The 17,980-nt window shown below is 35.9% G+C and overlaps 3 protein-coding genes across 6 annotated transcripts; 2 read left to right on the top strand and 1 right to left on the bottom strand.

Annotated features, from left to right (window-relative positions):
- Window positions 1-1,098: 1,098 nt before the first annotated feature.
- LOC141668802 (cytochrome P450 CYP94D108-like) lies at window positions 1,099-13,810 on the top strand. 4 transcript variants are annotated; one of them, XM_074475833.1, is made up of 8 exons: window positions 4,863-5,315; window positions 6,470-8,610; window positions 8,830-11,432; window positions 11,592-11,705; window positions 11,792-11,949; window positions 12,179-12,368; window positions 12,469-12,711; window positions 12,788-13,810. In XM_074475833.1, exons 2-3 carry the CDS (start codon window positions 7,674-7,676, stop codon window positions 9,453-9,455), a joined length of 1,563 nt encoding a protein of 520 aa, XP_074331934.1. In that variant the 5' UTR covers window positions 4,863-5,315; window positions 6,470-7,673; the 3' UTR covers window positions 9,456-11,432; window positions 11,592-11,705; window positions 11,792-11,949; window positions 12,179-12,368; window positions 12,469-12,711; window positions 12,788-13,810. The 4 variants fall into 4 exon arrangements, with proteins under 4 accessions (XP_074331931.1, XP_074331920.1, XP_074331924.1 ...); XM_074475830.1 differs by lacking the exons at window positions 8,830-11,432; window positions 11,592-11,705; window positions 11,792-11,949; ... (1 more) ...; window positions 12,469-12,711; window positions 12,788-13,810 and adding an exon at window positions 1,099-4,286 and having other exon boundaries at window positions 4,857-5,315; window positions 6,470-6,818; window positions 6,997-7,403; XM_074475819.1 differs by lacking the exons at window positions 8,830-11,432; window positions 11,592-11,705; window positions 11,792-11,949; ... (1 more) ...; window positions 12,469-12,711; window positions 12,788-13,810 and adding an exon at window positions 1,099-4,286 and having other exon boundaries at window positions 4,857-5,315; window positions 6,470-7,403.
- On the top strand, window positions 10,097-13,544 carry LOC141708679 (G-type lectin S-receptor-like serine/threonine-protein kinase SD1-1). The gene is made up of 7 exons (XM_074512424.1): window positions 10,097-10,281; window positions 10,389-10,590; window positions 11,072-11,432; window positions 11,559-11,705; window positions 11,792-11,949; window positions 13,021-13,128; window positions 13,320-13,544. Exons 1-7 carry the CDS (start codon window positions 10,097-10,099, stop codon window positions 13,542-13,544), a joined length of 1,386 nt encoding a protein of 461 aa, XP_074368525.1.
- A 137-nt stretch (window positions 13,811-13,947) lies between the features above and the next one.
- On the bottom strand, window positions 13,948-16,419 carry LOC141668822 (uncharacterized). The gene is made up of 3 exons (XM_074475845.1): window positions 16,157-16,419; window positions 15,097-15,211; window positions 13,948-14,458 (listed from the first exon to the last, which is right to left on the bottom strand). Exons 1-3 carry the CDS (start codon window positions 16,406-16,408, stop codon window positions 14,382-14,384), a joined length of 444 nt encoding a protein of 147 aa, XP_074331946.1. The 5' UTR covers window positions 16,409-16,419; the 3' UTR covers window positions 13,948-14,381.
- Between the last annotated feature and the right edge of the window lie 1,561 nt (window positions 16,420-17,980).

A 17,980-nucleotide genomic window follows, 5' to 3' on the forward strand; every position in this document is an offset into this window, starting at 1 on the left:
CCTATATGTTGGAAACAACTCACACATTTCAACCACATCTGCATCATTTTCAATTAGATGCAAACTCAATTCATGTATGTTTTAGGCCATTTGTAGAAGAAATCTAGAGAACCTAAGTCACAAATCTCTTTAGCCATTAAAATTAACTCAATCAAACTCATTGTGTCAGCATCACATAGATCAAAATAATTTACAGTCCCACCCACATATTCAGTAGGATTCACTCTAAATTTCCCGTCATTGTGATACTTTATACTAAAAAGGCTTGAATCTTCTACATAAAATAATGAAAATTTAAATATAAACTTATGCACATAAAAAACTACACACACATCACTATCATAATAATACATGATTTACTCTAAAAATTGCCTTTTACTAGACATCATCAAAAACAAATGGTGCACATTGGAGCTATTTAATCAAATTAATATTGAAACCCTATAAATCAAACAATATAATTTTACATGCATTTCTTATTACAAACATAAACTGAAGATAAGAATAAATACATAATCTAATTAAGAGTCTCTGTAATTATTTAACACCACAAACATTAATCATAATTAAGTTGATACACACGCACATAAAGTGAAGGCCGAAAACTACCTCTATAACGAGGACTCTCGTCAGAAAAGTACACATTTATGTCCTATATAGTTCTTCGAAATCAAACCATATAGGCAGAATTTCGATCGTCCATGTGGCAATATTGGGCAGAAAAATGAAGGGGTAATGAAGATGGAATAAATTTTAGAGTAATTAATAAAGTTACAGAAGAGGAATATGTAATTAAAATGTAAAAAGAAAAATGAAAAGACAATCTTTACCCTCAAAAAGTTGACGGGAGAATTCCGACACATATGTTAATTAATGGTTAAATATAGTATATCAAATGCCGAATTACAATATCTCATGTGGTCTGATATATAAGATATACAAACACAAAGTACTTTTTACTCTTGAAAAAGTTGTATATTGTATTTAGAAAATGAAATATAAAAATAATGTTTTTAAAAATAAGTTTAAAAGTAACCCTATCTAAAGAAATATATTGAATTTTTTTAGGTATTTTCAGTCATTTTCCTAAAATTATTATTCCACGTGATTTTAAAGCTCCATCAAAATAAACACACTGTTGATCCTGTACGCTGTATTCAAGATGCACACACATACATACATCAGCAAACCAGCTACTTATTCTGTAAGTTGCAGCTTGTTAATTGATTTTATGACTCTATTGTATTTGTTTGATTGAATATAATCATTGAATTAACTTTACATTACATGTGTATATGGCTTCAAGATTGATTATTGTAGCACCCCATGAAGCTAATAACTTACTTGAAACCTCTTTAAGACAAGCTTTTGAGCTTCTTGAATCTCAGTTAAGGCCCCCTTTCTCACTCAAAATTCGCAATCAATCCGAGTATTTTGATATCAATAAGGCCATTCTTTATGGGATTTTATGTGAACCCCAGTTGGCCAATGTGCATATTAAGCACTTACATGGGATTGTTACTGATGGGTATGCGTTTTTTACGAATACCCTTGTTAGGATTGTTAGTGAATTGTATGTGAATATTGTCGATTCGGTTAGGGTGCAGTTGATTTGGGTTAGTTTGGAGATGATTGATGTTTTGGGAATTGGGTTTCGGGGTTTGTTAGTGGCCCTTTTGAGGCAAATTGTTGGTGGGGATTTCGGGGAGAAGAATTTGTGGTTGTGTTCGGAGATGGTTCGTGTTTTTATGGCGAGATGGGATTGTTTGGTAGAGGAAGAGCCGGTGGTTTTGACGAGTGGTTTGTATGTGTTTCTTAGGTTATTGGCGGATCATTGTAGGATTGTAGGTAATTCGAAGGTTGATGTGTTGAGAAGAATGGAGATTGATTTTTGTGTTAGGCTTTTGAGGGAGCAGTTTCATTTGTGTATGAAGATAGGGAGGGATCTTGTTAGGCTTTTACAAGAATTGGTTCATGTACCTGAGTTTCGAGCTATATGGAAGGACTTGATGTTGAACCCTGGTGAATTCAAAGTTCACGGGTTCTTGGATATTTCTCACCTTTATCGTCTAAGGACACCAAGTAAGTACTTTTTGCTTCGCATAACACCTGAGATGGAATCACAGTTGCGCTTTTTGCTTATACATGTTAAGTTTGGTAGTCAGAGAAGGTACCAGGTCTGGTTTGCAAAGAAGTTTCTCTTCGTAGCAGAGAGGGAGACGCTTCTTATTGACATAGTTAGATTTATTTGTTGCTCACATCACCCTCCTAATGAGATTATCTTATCGGATATAATTCCTAGATGGGCTGTCATTGGCTGGTTACTGAAATGCTGTAGGAAGAATTATGTGGGGGCTAGCGTTAAATTGGCACTATTTTATGATTGGCTTTTCTTTGATGAAAAAGTGGATAATGTTATGAATATTGAGCCTGCATTCCTGCTGATGGTTAACTCAATGTCCAAATATATTGATATGACACATATGCTTCTCGATTTTCTGCTCCTTGTGGTAGATAACTATGATACAGAAAGGAGAACTATCGTTGTTCACGGTGTACAATCAGCTCTCGATGTACTGATTAAGAGAGGTGTCGTTCAGTCTCTAGATGTTTTGTTTTCTTCTAATAAGCTTTCCCCTTTTCTTAAAGAAAGAATACTAAAGCTGTTATCGGAGAGGAAAGCAATTCCTTTAGAAGACTTCCAGGCTGGTAGTTTTCGTGGTTGCACTTCCTTGTCCATAGATCGGCCTGTTGCAATCAGGGTGGAATCTGGAACTTTACCACATGAAATCTCTGCATCTGCAAGCCGCAACGATGCAGAATTGGCCCCCCTTACTAGTGTATCCATTACTTCTTGTTCTCCGTCCGCAGAGAATGATGACCACCATGAACAAAGTCTAGAATCTTTGGTTCAGAATCTAAATAAAAACATCCAAAGTTCAAAACAATTGGGCGTGCAGACATTGGACAAGATCCTGCACTTATATGTGAGTTTATCTTCTGAAGGAGACACTACAAATTTTTCTCTCAGCCCTGATCAGTTGTCTAGTATAATTGCAAAGGAATTTCAGTCGAGCGGGTACCAGCTATTTGAAGAATACTGGGATCTTGACCCTCAGTCTGCAACAGCCATAATAGCGCGTCACTTCATATTTTCTCAGCATGAGAAAATGCAACTTATGTTTTTGTGTTGGTATAGAAATGGTCTTACAGTCGGGCCTTGCTTATTGTCTTATGCATCAAATCTTGCTCACGAGGCTCATGTTCTGGGTTATGGTACGCAGCCCAACACCTTTACACATCCCGACACCCTGAGAGAATCTGAGAAGATAACAGAGTCTGGAATGTCCCTACTTAGATGTCACTGCGAGCAGCATTTCTGTTTTATGAACAAAGGAAAGGAAACTTCTCAAGCTATTATTTCTACTTCAAACATCAGCGACAAACTAGTAACTACCTTGATAGAGGGTGCCTTTGCTGCCTATAGGTGCTTTATTGTGCATAGGGGAAAGGAGCTTGCTACAGATTCTGAAAATGTCCTGCCTAAGATACTCTACGGTGATCTGATGTCCTATGCCAAACGGGATCTTAAAATGTTGAAATTTTCTTTGTACAGTCTCTCATCTAATCTTCGAGAGTTATTTTTAGGTGAAGAAAACATAATGAAGTCAATTGTGAGTCAGTTAGACTATACTGACCTTCTTGATCTACAATTTGATCTAGGATTGAAAAAATTATCCATATTTGGGGACAGTACTGAAGCTATATGTCACTTGATAAGAAGTTCTTTTCAATGGGATTTTATCGAACAACACAACTTTTGGGGTTTGCTGAGATCAGAGCTTGCAGTTTCTGAGGTTCCAATAGAGAAGGTGCTGTTAGAATTTTTCTGCACTGATGATTTAGATCTTAAGCACTCCTCCATTGCTGTTGGTGGACTCTTGGCACTGTGCAGCTCTCTTGCACCTACACCTAAGCTTGTTGGAGCAGTTCTTTTACTACCTAATAAAAAATTCACCAATTTTGCTACTACAGTTCTATCTGCTTGGGCTGTGTCTAATACCTCAATGTTGTTTACTAGTTTGGCTGAATTTATGGACAAGATGAATTCTGGGGATTCTATGATTTCTGATCTGAGTGAGATAATGGTTAATAACTCTGCCTTCATATGGTTACTAACTTTTCTGGATGCAAAAAAGAATGAGAAGCAACAACTTTAGTCCAAGTATTGCCCGGGTCAAATATTTTGGTGTATTTTTCTTCGAACAAGTGTAGAGGAAAATATTGTAAGTTTTTTGTTCTGTTTTATTGCAGATAATTAGATAAATGAACACTGCTGAAACTAAATGAAGGCAGGCAATGTGAGCACCGTAATTAACTTTGTACATAGGCTTTTTGATGTAATTTTTCCTCAAATTATGAAGTATGTGGATATTGTCGATTAGCAGTAGCAACATATGCTGTTCTTTAGGCACTCCTTGAAGTCAGACTTCTTTCTTTAATTATGGTTTAGTCTAAAACAAATTGAACTTACATATGAGTTGGATTTTGGCTGTAAATCATAAACAATCAGTGTTTCTCTTGGGATCAAGAACAATGAGTATTACTTTGGATGTAGAAATGTGTGCTTTAAACTGATCTTTTTTGTACAATGTACAGTGATTGTTCTTTCGGTCTTAATAAGTGAAATAAAGTTCTTGAATATTTCAGAGCTTAAATTAGTTTTTTTTATGACATTGGATCTAATAAAGTCATATAGTTATTCGACCAATTACTATATTGTCGTAGTTTCTCTTGTTCAATATACCAATTCCACTGTAACTGCTGCTGACAAGCCTCCTGCTTTGTTTAAATAGGAAGTTCATCTCTTGCACCTGCTGAAAGAAAGTAATGCATCATAAAAGTCCTTTGGAGTGTGTGAGGACGCATTATTTATGGGAGATAAATTGGAGGAGCGTGCAGAAATTTGGTTTTAGTCATGGTGTGGGTATTAGAAGCCTTGGTTTCCACTCGACTAAAAAGATATAAATCAACAATGATAGCAGGTTTCCAAGTTGCCATGCATCAGAAAATTAAGTTCTTGATAATTGGGCCCTGGGGCATTTTACAAGCACAGATTGCGTTGGCGATGTTATGGGCTATAAACTCAGCTGCTGATAGCAAAATTCTCTGACCAATTCTTAACTGAACAATCAAAAGATTTGGTAACCAAATGAATCGAGATTGACCATTGACAAAGGATCAGAAGTAATATACCAGCATCCAATTTCAACTGATGCTGTCAATTTTAAACATCTACAAACTTTGTTGAACAGGTAAACTCTCAAATTTTAATTTGAACTCTACATCATCAACTCTCAATGTTCATTGCAATAGTTCTTTGTTTTAGTGTAATAGAGTTAAGTATTGTGTTTTGCTATTGTAGCTAATACCTGGTGAAATGACTTAATAATGTATTGTAGTTTGCTGGGAGTTTTTTTCAGCATTAGTAAATATACAGTTTTGAAAGGAATAATGTACATGGAAGTTTGATATTTTAGCATAGCAAATTACAATCTTGAAAGCTATATATGTCTATACGTATATTGAAAGTTTATTTCTTAATAACATTTAGCTGATCTGTAATATAACTTCACTTGTAGCTACTTAACATCCGTTATTGACCTTCAATTTTGGAGAAAACTCTTTATAATTACACTAGAAATATGTCATGGAAATTGTTGTTATAGGGTGCACGAGTATGCAGTGTAACTAATTAAAAAAGAAAGTTGGAACATGAAGTTGTGTTTTACAGATGGGTCAACTATTTATTTACATGTCCACCAATTTGGCTGTTCTTATGGTATCCTTAGCATGTGATTTATTCAGTTATACATCCATACTGGTGAACCCACATGAGTTTCTACAAGCAGTCAGAAAAGCAAAGAAAGAAATATTTTAAATAGTTTCTTGGTCTGATCCCAGAAGAGTTTATGTCGCGGCTTCTTAATAAGCTTCACGAAAACTCAAGTCTTCCAAGAAAAAGCACATCACTCATCAGTGTTTTCTGCTCTATTTAAATTTTGAATTAACCTAGGAAAGACACAAACAATTGTTTTAAAAGGAAGCATTATGAGGCCCCAGCTTTCTTTTTCTTGGCCTATGTGACATAGTTCTCCCGAGGGTTTTGTGGTATGATGTATTAACTTACTACATAATTTTACTTCTTAGATCAGATATACAAAGGTTGTCACTAAAAATTTGGCCCTGGTTTGTCTATTTTATTTCTGCTGTGTATGGCCTTCAACTATCAAAGACTTTGTTGTGCTCCAAAAAGTAGATGTCTAGATTATATTCTGTCAGTAAAGTAGAGTGATTCGTGAAGTGGTTTCTGTTGAATTGGATTAAAAAAACGTATAGCATGATCATGATTACATATTTTTAGTTATTGCATTTTAAAGTTAAAATTCGCTCATCTTTTTTTGTTTAGCTGCCAGGATGAAATCTACCGGAAAGCAGATCCACAACCTGGAAGGAAACTGTATGGAAGCCAAGATTGAATTGTTCTGGTGGTCAAATAAGCATAAACATCAAATATTACTAGAATGTCAGGACTTGCCAAATTCTGTCATGCCTGTTCTCCTTCAAGTTTATAAAACCAGTTTCCGCTTATGTTTTTCCTCTTCTCTGCCTCCACAACTTCATGATTCAACCATGGGTTGTAATACTCAACTGCAGTTTCACCAGCAACTCCTAATGCATCTGGGGCTTATTTTATTGCAGCATACAAGAAGAGCGTTAACCAATTTTGGAGCTTTTTTAGACAACCACAAATAAAGGTCAGAACCAGTGATATTTGACTAGTTAACAGTTTCTTGGGGGCTTTTGAGTTACACTAATGAACCTGTTGAAAGCATTACATTAGCTAAACATTTGGCTTTGAATATATCTCCATTTCCCCCATATTTACTTGAAATGGGCATGAGTCATGACATCCGCTTTCTGTAATTAATTTAGGAGTGGTGATTATCATTGTCCTGGTGGTGCATCTGTTGGATCAATAATTAATGGTCGGAATATTGTTAACTGGCTCAAGCAAGCTTAATACCAGTTTTTAACCTTGCTATGATAATCCGTGTTGTACTCATATCTCTGGGGATTGAATTTTTGGCTTACCTACTTTTACGAAGGATTTTGCATTTTTTTTTTGAAGTCGGTGCTTCTGCAAATTGAAGTATAATCTTATTCAAACATAAGGATAAGAGCACATTTGATTTTGTAGCTGTAGAAGAGGTATCTGCAGGACTCTTGTGGTTCCAAAAAAGAAGTGGTGAAGCTGCCCAACAATTCTGTTTCTGTATTTGGCATATGAAAAAGAATCAGAGATTACACTTTATTTATATTTAAATTGGGGCATTATTTTATATTTTTCTTCATCTGGGCTGGTACTCGATAGTATTATATACCTGCTGAAATCGGTTAACTGTAGCCGAAAAGTGTGATTTTCGAATAAATGAGGTTATCTCATTGGCACACATCACAATATCTGGAGGTTAAATACAAATGTAAGCATAAACAAATTTAGTCAAGTATGATTTTGTAGATGCTAGGAAACCTATCTATAACCTGCGTGACATGAGTTGAAAACTGATCACCTATTCTTGTGAAAAAATCATTGACTTTTCAGTTTAGCTATGGTGGACTCAAACTTATCTTCTCTTTCACTCTTGATCATCTCCTTCATCTTCTTCATTTTCACTTTGTTGTTGTACAACAAATCTCACTCCAAAACACCAGCTCCTCAGTCATATCCACTCATTGGGAACCTCATTGGACTCGTTCGAAACCGCCACCGTTTTCATGACTGGGTCACTGACATGCTCTCCACCACTCCTTCCCTTACTCTCCAAGTCACTGGTTTTCTTAATCTCTCTCACGGCATTTGCACTGCTAATCCTACTAATGTTCAGCACCTCCTTCGATCCAACTTCACCAACTTCGTTAAAGGCGATCGCTTCTACTCTGTCCTCCATGAGCTCCTTGGTGATGGTATCTTTAACGTTGATGGTCATCTTTGGTCTTCTCAGCGTAAAATTGCTAGCTATGAATTTAATACTAGGTCTCTCAAGAATTTCATTTCTGACACTGTCAAACTTCAGATCACTACTAGTTTGATTCCACGTCTTGAGGCGGCCTGTGATGCTGGAGAAATTATTGATTTTCAAGAATTGCTCAAAAGATTTACATTTCATAATATATGTAGAGTGGCATTTGGGGTTGATTCGGAGGATTTGGTAGGAAAATCGTCGTTTTCTGAGGCGTTTGATTATGCAGTAGAGAGGAGTTCCGAGAGGATTATGTTTCCTGTGCAGATGTTGTGGAAAATTATGCGGTTTTTAAATGTTGGGAGTGAGAGGAAGTACAGGAAAGCTATAAAAGTGATTGATGAATTTGCAATGGATGTGATAAGATTGAAGGAGAAAAAGTGGGAACTGAATCAAGGAGATACTGATTATAGTAGTGAAGACTTGTTATCGAGATTCATGGGGTCAACATTGGATTTTGGGTTTCGAGACCAAGATGAGCAGAGGAAGTTCTTGAGAGATATTGTGATTAGTTTTGTACTTGCAGGTAAACTTTTTCCATCAGTTTACAAACCTGGCATGATGTTCATAAAATGTTTGTACTCTTGAGTCATTTCAAATAAAATTAGGGTTAATACGAGTTGTACTACTTAATCCTCTAGATTACAAACTCGACTTCTTTGCTCTTGTGTCGGATATTCCTGCTCAAATTGAGTTCAATTGGTTTGTTTTTATATGTTAATCTATATTCTATTTGGTTATTTAGGTAAAGACTCAACCTCAACAGCATTGACATGGTTCTTTTGGTTAATGTCCGGGCATCCTCGATGCAAACACTTGATCTATGAAGAATTATCATCAACAGTTCCAGAGTCTGAGAACTGGTTAGAAAATTTCAAGTATGAGGAGCTGAAGAGGTCTCATTACCTTCAAGCAGCGCTTTCAGAAACACTGCGTTTGTTCCCTCCTGTGCCGATAAATTCAAGATTAACATTGAGAGAGGATGTTTTGCCTGATGGAACCCATGTTGGCAAGGGATGGTACGCTGATTACTCAGCTTATGCGATGGGGAGGATGGAGAGACTTTGGGGGGCGGATTGCAGGGTGTATAAGCCAGAGAGATGGTTGGATAGTGATGGAGTTTATCAGCCTGTTGATCAGTTCAAGTTTACAGTGTTTCATTGTGGTCCAAGAATGTGTTTGGGGAAGGAGATGGCGAATGTGCAGATGAAGGTCATTGCTGGTGCTGTAATGAACATGTTTGAAGTTGAGGTGGTCGATGGTGGTGGTTGTGCTTCACGGATGAATGATCCACCTTATACATTATCGCTTGTTTTGAAGATGAAAGGTGGGTTGAATGTACGACTGAAAAGGAGAGAACAAGAGAAATAAGATCCGAGCTGCAACCTGTACCATTTGTGGTGTGTTATACAGTGGCAACTGTCACAGAACTGCCCTTTGTTACATTATCATTAACCTCTCTCATACTTTCCAAAACTCAACAAATATTGACAGTCAGCAACTGAGCAACATCAAATTTCTAATTTTCAATCGTACCTGATTTCATTAATTTTCATCTTGGAAGATCCTATTTGAAAATAATCCGCCAATGTCATCAAGTCCGAAACCAACTATTCCTTCTGTTTGATCTGAATCTTCCCCTCAAACGATCCCGAATGCACACTCTGTCAGTAAATCTATTACGTCCGAATTTTCTAATATCTGTTCAAATTTTGTATCGTGATGTAACGTCAAATTATATTGTATACAATATAAATTTTTACATAATTTCATATATCTACAATTTTATGTCATTTTCCATCGTGATGGTTGGATTCAAGAAGATAACTCTTAAAGACACTACGAAGTTGTCAAACACAAAAATTTATGGTAACGTGGTAGAGAAGGTCAATTCTCCCTCTTTCAAAACCTCAGTTCCCCTTCATATTTCTTGTAACCAATAAAAGGTATGTGTTTTACAAAACATATTCCATCTTGCTCTTCAACTCTTCTAAATAACAGAGTTAATGTTAATGGAAGGCCGCAGTTCTACAGCAGGTTTAGTTAGTTTTTTATTGTGCTTCCTTGCATTCTCTGTTTCAATAAACTCTAAAGTAGCAGCAGTAGACTTTATAAGAGCCAACCAAAGCCTTGAAGATGGAAGCACCATTGTTTCAGCTGGTGGTCATTTTGAGCTGGGTTTCAGTACTGCGGGCAGGTCCACTAATCGATACGTGGGTATATGGTACAAGAAAATACAATTGTATGGATTGCCAATAGAGAAACTCCTCTCAATACTACATCTGGTCTCATAAAACTTAATAGCAAAGGAAATCTTGTTATTCTCAATGCTTCTGATAATATCGTCTGGTCATCAAAGTCCTCGACATCTGTGGAAAATCCTGAGACATCTGTGATAATGCAGCTGCTGGATTCTGGGAACCTTGTTGTCAGATATGAAACAGATGGTGCCCCTGAAAATTATCTCTGGCAAAGTTTGATATACCTGGGAATGCTCATTTACCAGGTTGCAAACTTGGGTGGTATTTGGTAACTGGGCTTGAAAGGTATTTCAGTTCTTGGAAAAGTGTGGATGATCCATCTCCCAGTGACTATGCATTGCATATTGATCATAAGGGCTTTCCACAAGTAATCCTGAGAAAAGGCTCTGTTATACAATTTCGAGCTGGCCCTTGGAATGGTGTTAGGTTTTCTGGCACACCTGACCTGAAACCAAACCCTGATGTTTTCTGGCACACCTGACCTGAGACTTTATGTTTGGTTTTGTTTCTAATGATAAAGAGTTGTATTATCATTACGAACTTCATAATAATTCAGTTTATTCAGTGATAGTACTGAACTCACTTGGTTATAATCAACTCTGGACATGGATTGAAAAGTCTCAAATTTGGCAACTTCAGTTAGGTCGTCAGGCAGATTATTGTGATAGCTATGCATTGTGTGGGGCTTATGGGACTTGTAACATTGAAAAATCTCCTATTTGACAGTGCTTGGATGGGTTTGAACCAAAAGTTAGAAAACAATGGGATGTTGCAGATTGGTCAAGTGGATGTGTAAGAAAAGTACAAATGACTTGCACAGATGGAGATGGATTTTTATTGCATCCAGGACTGAAATTACCGGATACTCAGCATTCTTGGTTCAATAGGAATATGAGTCTTGAAGAGTGTAAGAGGTTGTGCTTAAAAAATTGCTCATGTACAGCTTATGCAAATACAGATATAAGAGGTAGTGGAAGCGGATGCTTATTATGGTTTGACGAGCTTACTGATATTAGAGAGTTTAATGAAAATGGTCAAGATCTTTATGTAAGAAAGGCTTTATCCAAGTTCACTGCTCCTGTATTAGGTAAGTTAAATTGTCTTAATTTACTGCAGGATTTATTCTACGTATTACAGACTGCGTCTATAGTTTAGCTAGCGGCCTACCACATATTATCGATCTGGTTTATCTATATTATAATTTTCAAACTAGTTAATAAAAATTACTTTGTGGCTAAACATGAAGCTAGCAAGGAAAAATCCAAAGTACAGTACATTATTAGCCCTATTCTGTTGACTGCGACAATGATTGTTGGCCTATGCCTATGGGTAATTTGGAAGAAAAAACAGCGCCTACAAGGTAATTTTATTATTCAGAAAATACTAGGTTTCTTCAAAAATTTGTGCTTAGTGATTACTGCATGACTTAAACTGTGGAAATTGCAGAGATAGCAAGGCTTAATTTTGAAAATGACGGGGAAAATGGGAACATTGATGGGGATCTAGAGTTGCCATTATTTGACTTCAGAACCTTTGCTAATGCAACCAATGGCTTCTCTACAAACTCTAAGCTTGGAGAAGGTGGCTTTGGGCCTGTCTATAAGGTAAATTTAGACAAGTCATATGTACAGATATCAGCAGTCTTATAGAATTACTGTTTTTACATTCCAAGTGAGATTCTTTTCCCGTCAAAGCATAATAATCAAACTTCATTGGTGTGTCATTCAAGGTCCAAGGTCTGGCATCTTTGTTAAAGTGATCTACATCAGAATATAGGCATTCAAATCCATTGCCGAATATAAGTTATGACACTATCACATTGATACTTTTCAGGGCATGCTTGACTAGGGAAAAGAAATAGCTGTAAAGAGACTCTCAAAGGAATCAAGGCAAGGGCTGAAAGAGTTGCACAACTTCAGCATCGAAATCTTGTGAAGCGTCTTGGCTGCTGTATACAACGAGGAGAAAGAATTTTGGTTTACGAATACATGCCAAATAAAAGCTTGGGACTCGTTCATCTTTGGTAAAGTTGTCTGTAAAAATACCGTTCTTTTATACTACTTGTCGCATGTACAACACTTTCTTCTTTTGATAGTCGATTAATCTTTATTACCATTGAATAGATGAAAATCAAAGCGACACGCTTGGCTGGCCCATGCGATATAACATCATAAACGGCATTGCAAGGGGTTTTCTCTATCTTCATCAGGATTCTAGACTACATATAATTCATAGGGATCTCAAAGCCAGCAATGTTCTACTCGATCATGAAATGAACCCAAAAATTTCATATTTTGGTACAGCAAGGATCTGATCTGCAGAGAGACTGAAGCTGGAACCAATATCACTAGAGTAGTTGGAACATAGTAAGGATATCAACAATTGGCACAAATAGTGCTTCCATTTCCAAATTCTGATGCAATATATGAAATGTTTATGCAGTGGCTTCATGTCCCCCGAGTACGCAACAGATGGCATATTCTCGGTGAAATCTGATGTCTTCAGCTTCGGGGTACTGTTGATAGAGATAGTGAGCGGTAAGAGATACAAAAACTTTACTCATCCGGATCACAATCATAACCTACACGGACATGCGAGTGCCTAGGTCAAAACACGATTCCTTATTTGTCTAACTTAGGATTGAGTAATTTAACTTGTGTCACCAAATTGTTTAGGCATGGAGAAGCTATACAAATGGCAATCTTTTTGAGCTAGTGGATGAGATTATTGCACAGTGTAGCCAGGAAAATCGATTTGAAATATTTGGAGCTATCCAAATAGGGGTTGTTATGCTTGCAAAAATATCCAGCAGATAGGCCAACCATGGCAACAGTGGTACTAATGCTAACTAGTGAAATTCCCCTGGCTCGGCCTAAACAACCTGGATTTTTCATCGAGAGGAAACTAGACTAAAGAAACTCGTCATCATCTTCAATCAACTATATATTCTGATTCGGACTAATACAATGCAAAGGAAAGCAGATGCAAATTTATGATGCAATTCATGATAAACAATGCTGGAGGAAATGTTTCGAGTAGGAATTTGGATATTAATAATGTTGTTTGTCATGAGTTGGATATGAATTTCGGTGTTAGTGCTGATGGAATTGGTACTGAGAATGAATCATCTATTGTAAATATGGAAAATGATGATACCAAAGATCTGAGACTAGATTGTTCAAGAGCTAGGACAGAATGAAATCACTGCTGTGGAAAATAATGACACTTGGGTCTTGGAACCACTTCTCGCGGCAAGAAAGCACTCTGATGCAAATAGGTATAAAAGATCAAATATAAATCGGATGTTTCCGTTGAACCACTCAAAGACATGCTAGTAATTTTGAGGAATTATAAAACCGAAGTCATCGACTAAACAAAAACATTTGCACCTGTAGCTAAAATGGTGACTGTGTGAGCCTTTCTCACTGTTGCTGCAGCTGAAATTTGGTTTTTGCCAATCATATTCTAATTACAATAGTAATTATTTCTTATTTGCAACTTTCAAGGTAATGTGCAAATCAGTGTTCTAGTGTATGTTGATGACTTGATCATTTCTGAAAATTATGGGGTCTACCTCAGTTGATGTTTTGGCATGAAAGACCTTAATATATAATGATTTCTATATTTCCTTGGTATTTGAAGTTGCAGATACCCAGAAGGTATTTCCTTACGTCTAAGGAATTATGCTCTGCCCATTATTTCTGAAGTTGGATTACCTGGATCTAAACGAGCTCCAACTGAACAAAATCATCATATTGCCTTAGCTAAGGAAAATAACGGAGTTTGATCTGCTGACTTCTTTAATTTCTTCACTTGCCCAAATTTAGCCTGTTCATATGCATGAGCCTTGACAACAAGAGCACTGGATGCAGCATTACGGGTAGTTTGATACTTCCGAAACACAATTGTAAATCTCCACTTCTATAGTTGGTGTAATTCAGATGCAGTACTATATATTACAACTTTTTTGTGCAAAAGAAATACAACTGATGTTATTAAGTCAAAATTCCATAATATAATGTTTTATTCATCAACATCACGGAATTTGTCTCCTCTTCCTGTCTTCTCTTCCTAATCCAAGTGATTTTTGAGCATTGGCAATTCCATCTGGATCTGCAAAGAAGAAATAGTAAACGGATAATTAAAAACTACTAAAGGTTATCGATTACATGAATACAAAATGATTGCAGAAGTAGTGGTAGTAGCAGGCAACAGTTCAAGTCTTCATTATATGTATATACTGATGAGGCTAGGCACATGTAAACAGCATAATTCACTAATTAACATTTTAAGATTTCTAGTCAAATTATTGGCCATTCCATCTATCTATACTATCATCTTGTATCTAATATAGATGTCGACGTGTTGGACCACATCAAAATGTTGAAAAACTCAATGTTTTTAGCTTAAATATGTCCGACTGCCAGCTGCTTGACCTAGGTAAATGATGAAATCACAATATATAAACCATAAAAAATGAAGAGAAAAATAAATAAACCATCAAAAATTGAAGAAAAAAATATACAAGGTTACCAAATCGCAAATTATTTTACTGAGTTTTGTTATCTCTATGCTGTTACCATTACTAAAGGCCTGCTTACTTAAATTACTTAAGAAAATATGCTAAGAAAGGAAAAATAAAGATAGGCTTGGGGGTCTGTAAATGTCATGAACAATGAAAATTAGAGATTTATTCTACGCATCTCATTTTATAGGCAATTCAGTGAGAACAAGGTAAAGATATATGTTACCAGTGAACTGTGTGAAGATCCGATTAAAAAAACTCAAGTTGCGGGAAACATTTTCTGCCATTGTAGGAGGAAGAGGTTTGACAATGGTATCGATACTGAATACATTCTGAAGAAACTGCATATCCAAAAAAGGATGATGATATATAAGATCACATAATAAACACTGATGGGGAGAATAATAGCACAAACACAACCAATGGTAACTGATATGCATTTTATTACAAATGTAACAGAACAGCATTATGCAAACTTAGTGCTTAACCTTTCAAAGATCCTTGCGAAAAACACACTAAAAGATACTATGGTTGTGCTACAGAATTTTTATCTTCATATAAATATAAATCTGTTCTTAACTTCATCATATGAATGCTCTTTGAGCATGCATGAGCAAGAGTGTCTGCAAGAGAACAATAGTCCAGTGAAATCTAAGATAATAAAGATTGAATGGACAAAAAACTAAGAACAGTGTCTGCAAGTACAGAGAAATTTGAAGTAGCCGTAGCAAATGTAGACAACACAATTTCATAACTAGCAGAGTTCATTGGTACTCGTTAAGGTCAACAATCTACATGGTTTACAAATTCTGCATCATATGTAATATGTTCATAGGTATATATACATAGTTGATTTATACAAGTTGTAATGGCATACTTCTCCTAACTGGGTGTGGAAGGGAAAATTCGAGATTAAAGATAAATTGTAGGATATCCGATTATCTGTAGTTAATGATCAATTTTAGGATAATGGGTAGACTGAATAATTGAGTACCATCCAAGAAAAGCAGAGTATATTCGTGAACCAAGTAGATGATCAGCAAGCATGATACTTGCTATAAAGCCATAGGGCTTAATTCAAGACCCACACGGGATTCAAATGAATATGATGAATGTTTATGTGTTCGATTACTGCAACTAAAACTGCATGGTCTTCACGGAAACAACTTAAACCTCTACTCAGCATGCATCTTAAGTACGTTAAATTTCGCAAGCATGAAAACACAAAATAAAGATTTGCTACGTACTAAATATTTAATAGAAATATAAAGGGATTTATATGGAACCTGGTAATTTCTCCGGAACGTGTAACTAAGTTGAGAATCAATTTTAGTCATAGAAGAAGAATCTTGATATTCTTCCTCAAAAACTTTCTTGATTTTCTTATTATCATGATCGTAATGGATATTCATATTAAAAGTAGAGTCGTTTGGTGCGTCAAATAGGTTGCCCCCGAAAGAATCGTCTACGTCTTCTTCTTCTACTACCGCGCTTCTCCATATCGCAGACGCTTGCAGGTCTTTTTTCGGCTTCACCATATTCAACTTTTCTTTTCTTCTGCCTTTTAACTACTATCTCTTCCTATATATTACTACTATCGAGTTGTGACCTACCAAGAAAATATCTTATATTTTTTTTACCCAATTTTGTGATCTGTATTATTATTTTTCTTAAAATTGTGAATTATATTATTATTTTTAAATTTAAATGGATCAATCTATATCTGAAATCTGTTACATTTATTCATTAAAATAATGGATCAAATATGAATTCACCGCTAAAATATCTAAGTTATATTCAAATTCGATAAATTAAATACATCTAAATTTGGGTCCGAATAAAATAGGAACTAGGGTAAGTCAATTGGGGCCTCTATATGAAATCTCAAAAAATAAGTTCCAAATTTTTTATTTCATTGTAAATTTAAATAACACATTTACGAATAAAATGAACTTACAAAATAAATCATAAACAATAAATCTATTTCAACAAATTCACTTGAAATAAATGTTTTTATCAATAATTTTGTAACAAAGTTATTAATACACTTTTATGTCCACTTCGTCCAATTTTTTTTTTTTTATCCTAGATAACTCGCAGCCGCTACGCTTCGGGTGCGCACTGGGTAAACCCTATGGGCTCACGCAATAGCTTGCAAACCACGGGAACCAAGGTAAACCGCATTTAAGCGACATACTCTGATTCAGGAGGCATAATCATAAATTATTCTTCCGTGGGATTCGAACCTGTGACCAAGATGATAAATATCCTTTTTTAATCAACTGAGTCAACCCTTACGGGCCCAAAATTATACTTTTGATTATTGCCCAAGCAAATATAGTTAATCATTCTTGCGACATACCCTTAAACGTTTAGTTATATTTGATCGGTCCAAAATCGGTTGTATTTAGTTATATTCGACTGATTTCAGTCGTATTTAGCTAAATAAGACCAGTTTTTAGACCATTTGTATTCGATCGAGACATATTTAGTAAAACAGTTGTATTTAGTGCTAAATATGACCGTCTAAATACAACCACTAAATACGACCGATTAAATACAATCTAATTTAAATTTTCAATTGGAAATTTAAAATCCCGTCCAAAAAATTTAAAATCATAACATAATTAAAAGCCCCGCCCAGTAGTTAAATTCAATTGTTTATTGTTGAAAATAAGATTCTAAATCTGACCGCCACCGGTTGATTAACGAACACCAACTTTTTTTTTTTAAAAAAAAAATAGCTCACCGAAAATCAATAATTTCCAAAATTCGGTGAGCTTTCACTCTGGTTTATATACCAAATTGTTGCAAATCAGTTTCCCACACTACAACAAACAAAGTCTAAACCGATCGAGTCGTAACCGAGAAACCTTGGTTAATGATTAAACTCGACCGTCTTTGGTAACAGTCAGGTTTAAGCTTAAACCGACTGACATATCTTCCGGGCCCACTTTTGGGCGGAAAAGTTTGACTTCTGTCACGGAAAATGAAACCAACCGTCTATTATGACCGGCGTAAACCGACCGCTTAAAAGTACAAAATCGAATGAAAATACCGACTGCAGCTTTCTTTCGGGCCCGCAACTGATGCAGTCTGTTCGGCCGATG

The sequence above is a fragment of the Apium graveolens genome, chromosome 1, assembly GCF_009905375.1.
Source record: "Apium graveolens cultivar Ventura chromosome 1, ASM990537v1, whole genome shotgun sequence".
In the NCBI taxonomy this organism is placed as follows: Eukaryota; Viridiplantae; Streptophyta; class Magnoliopsida; order Apiales; family Apiaceae; genus Apium; species Apium graveolens.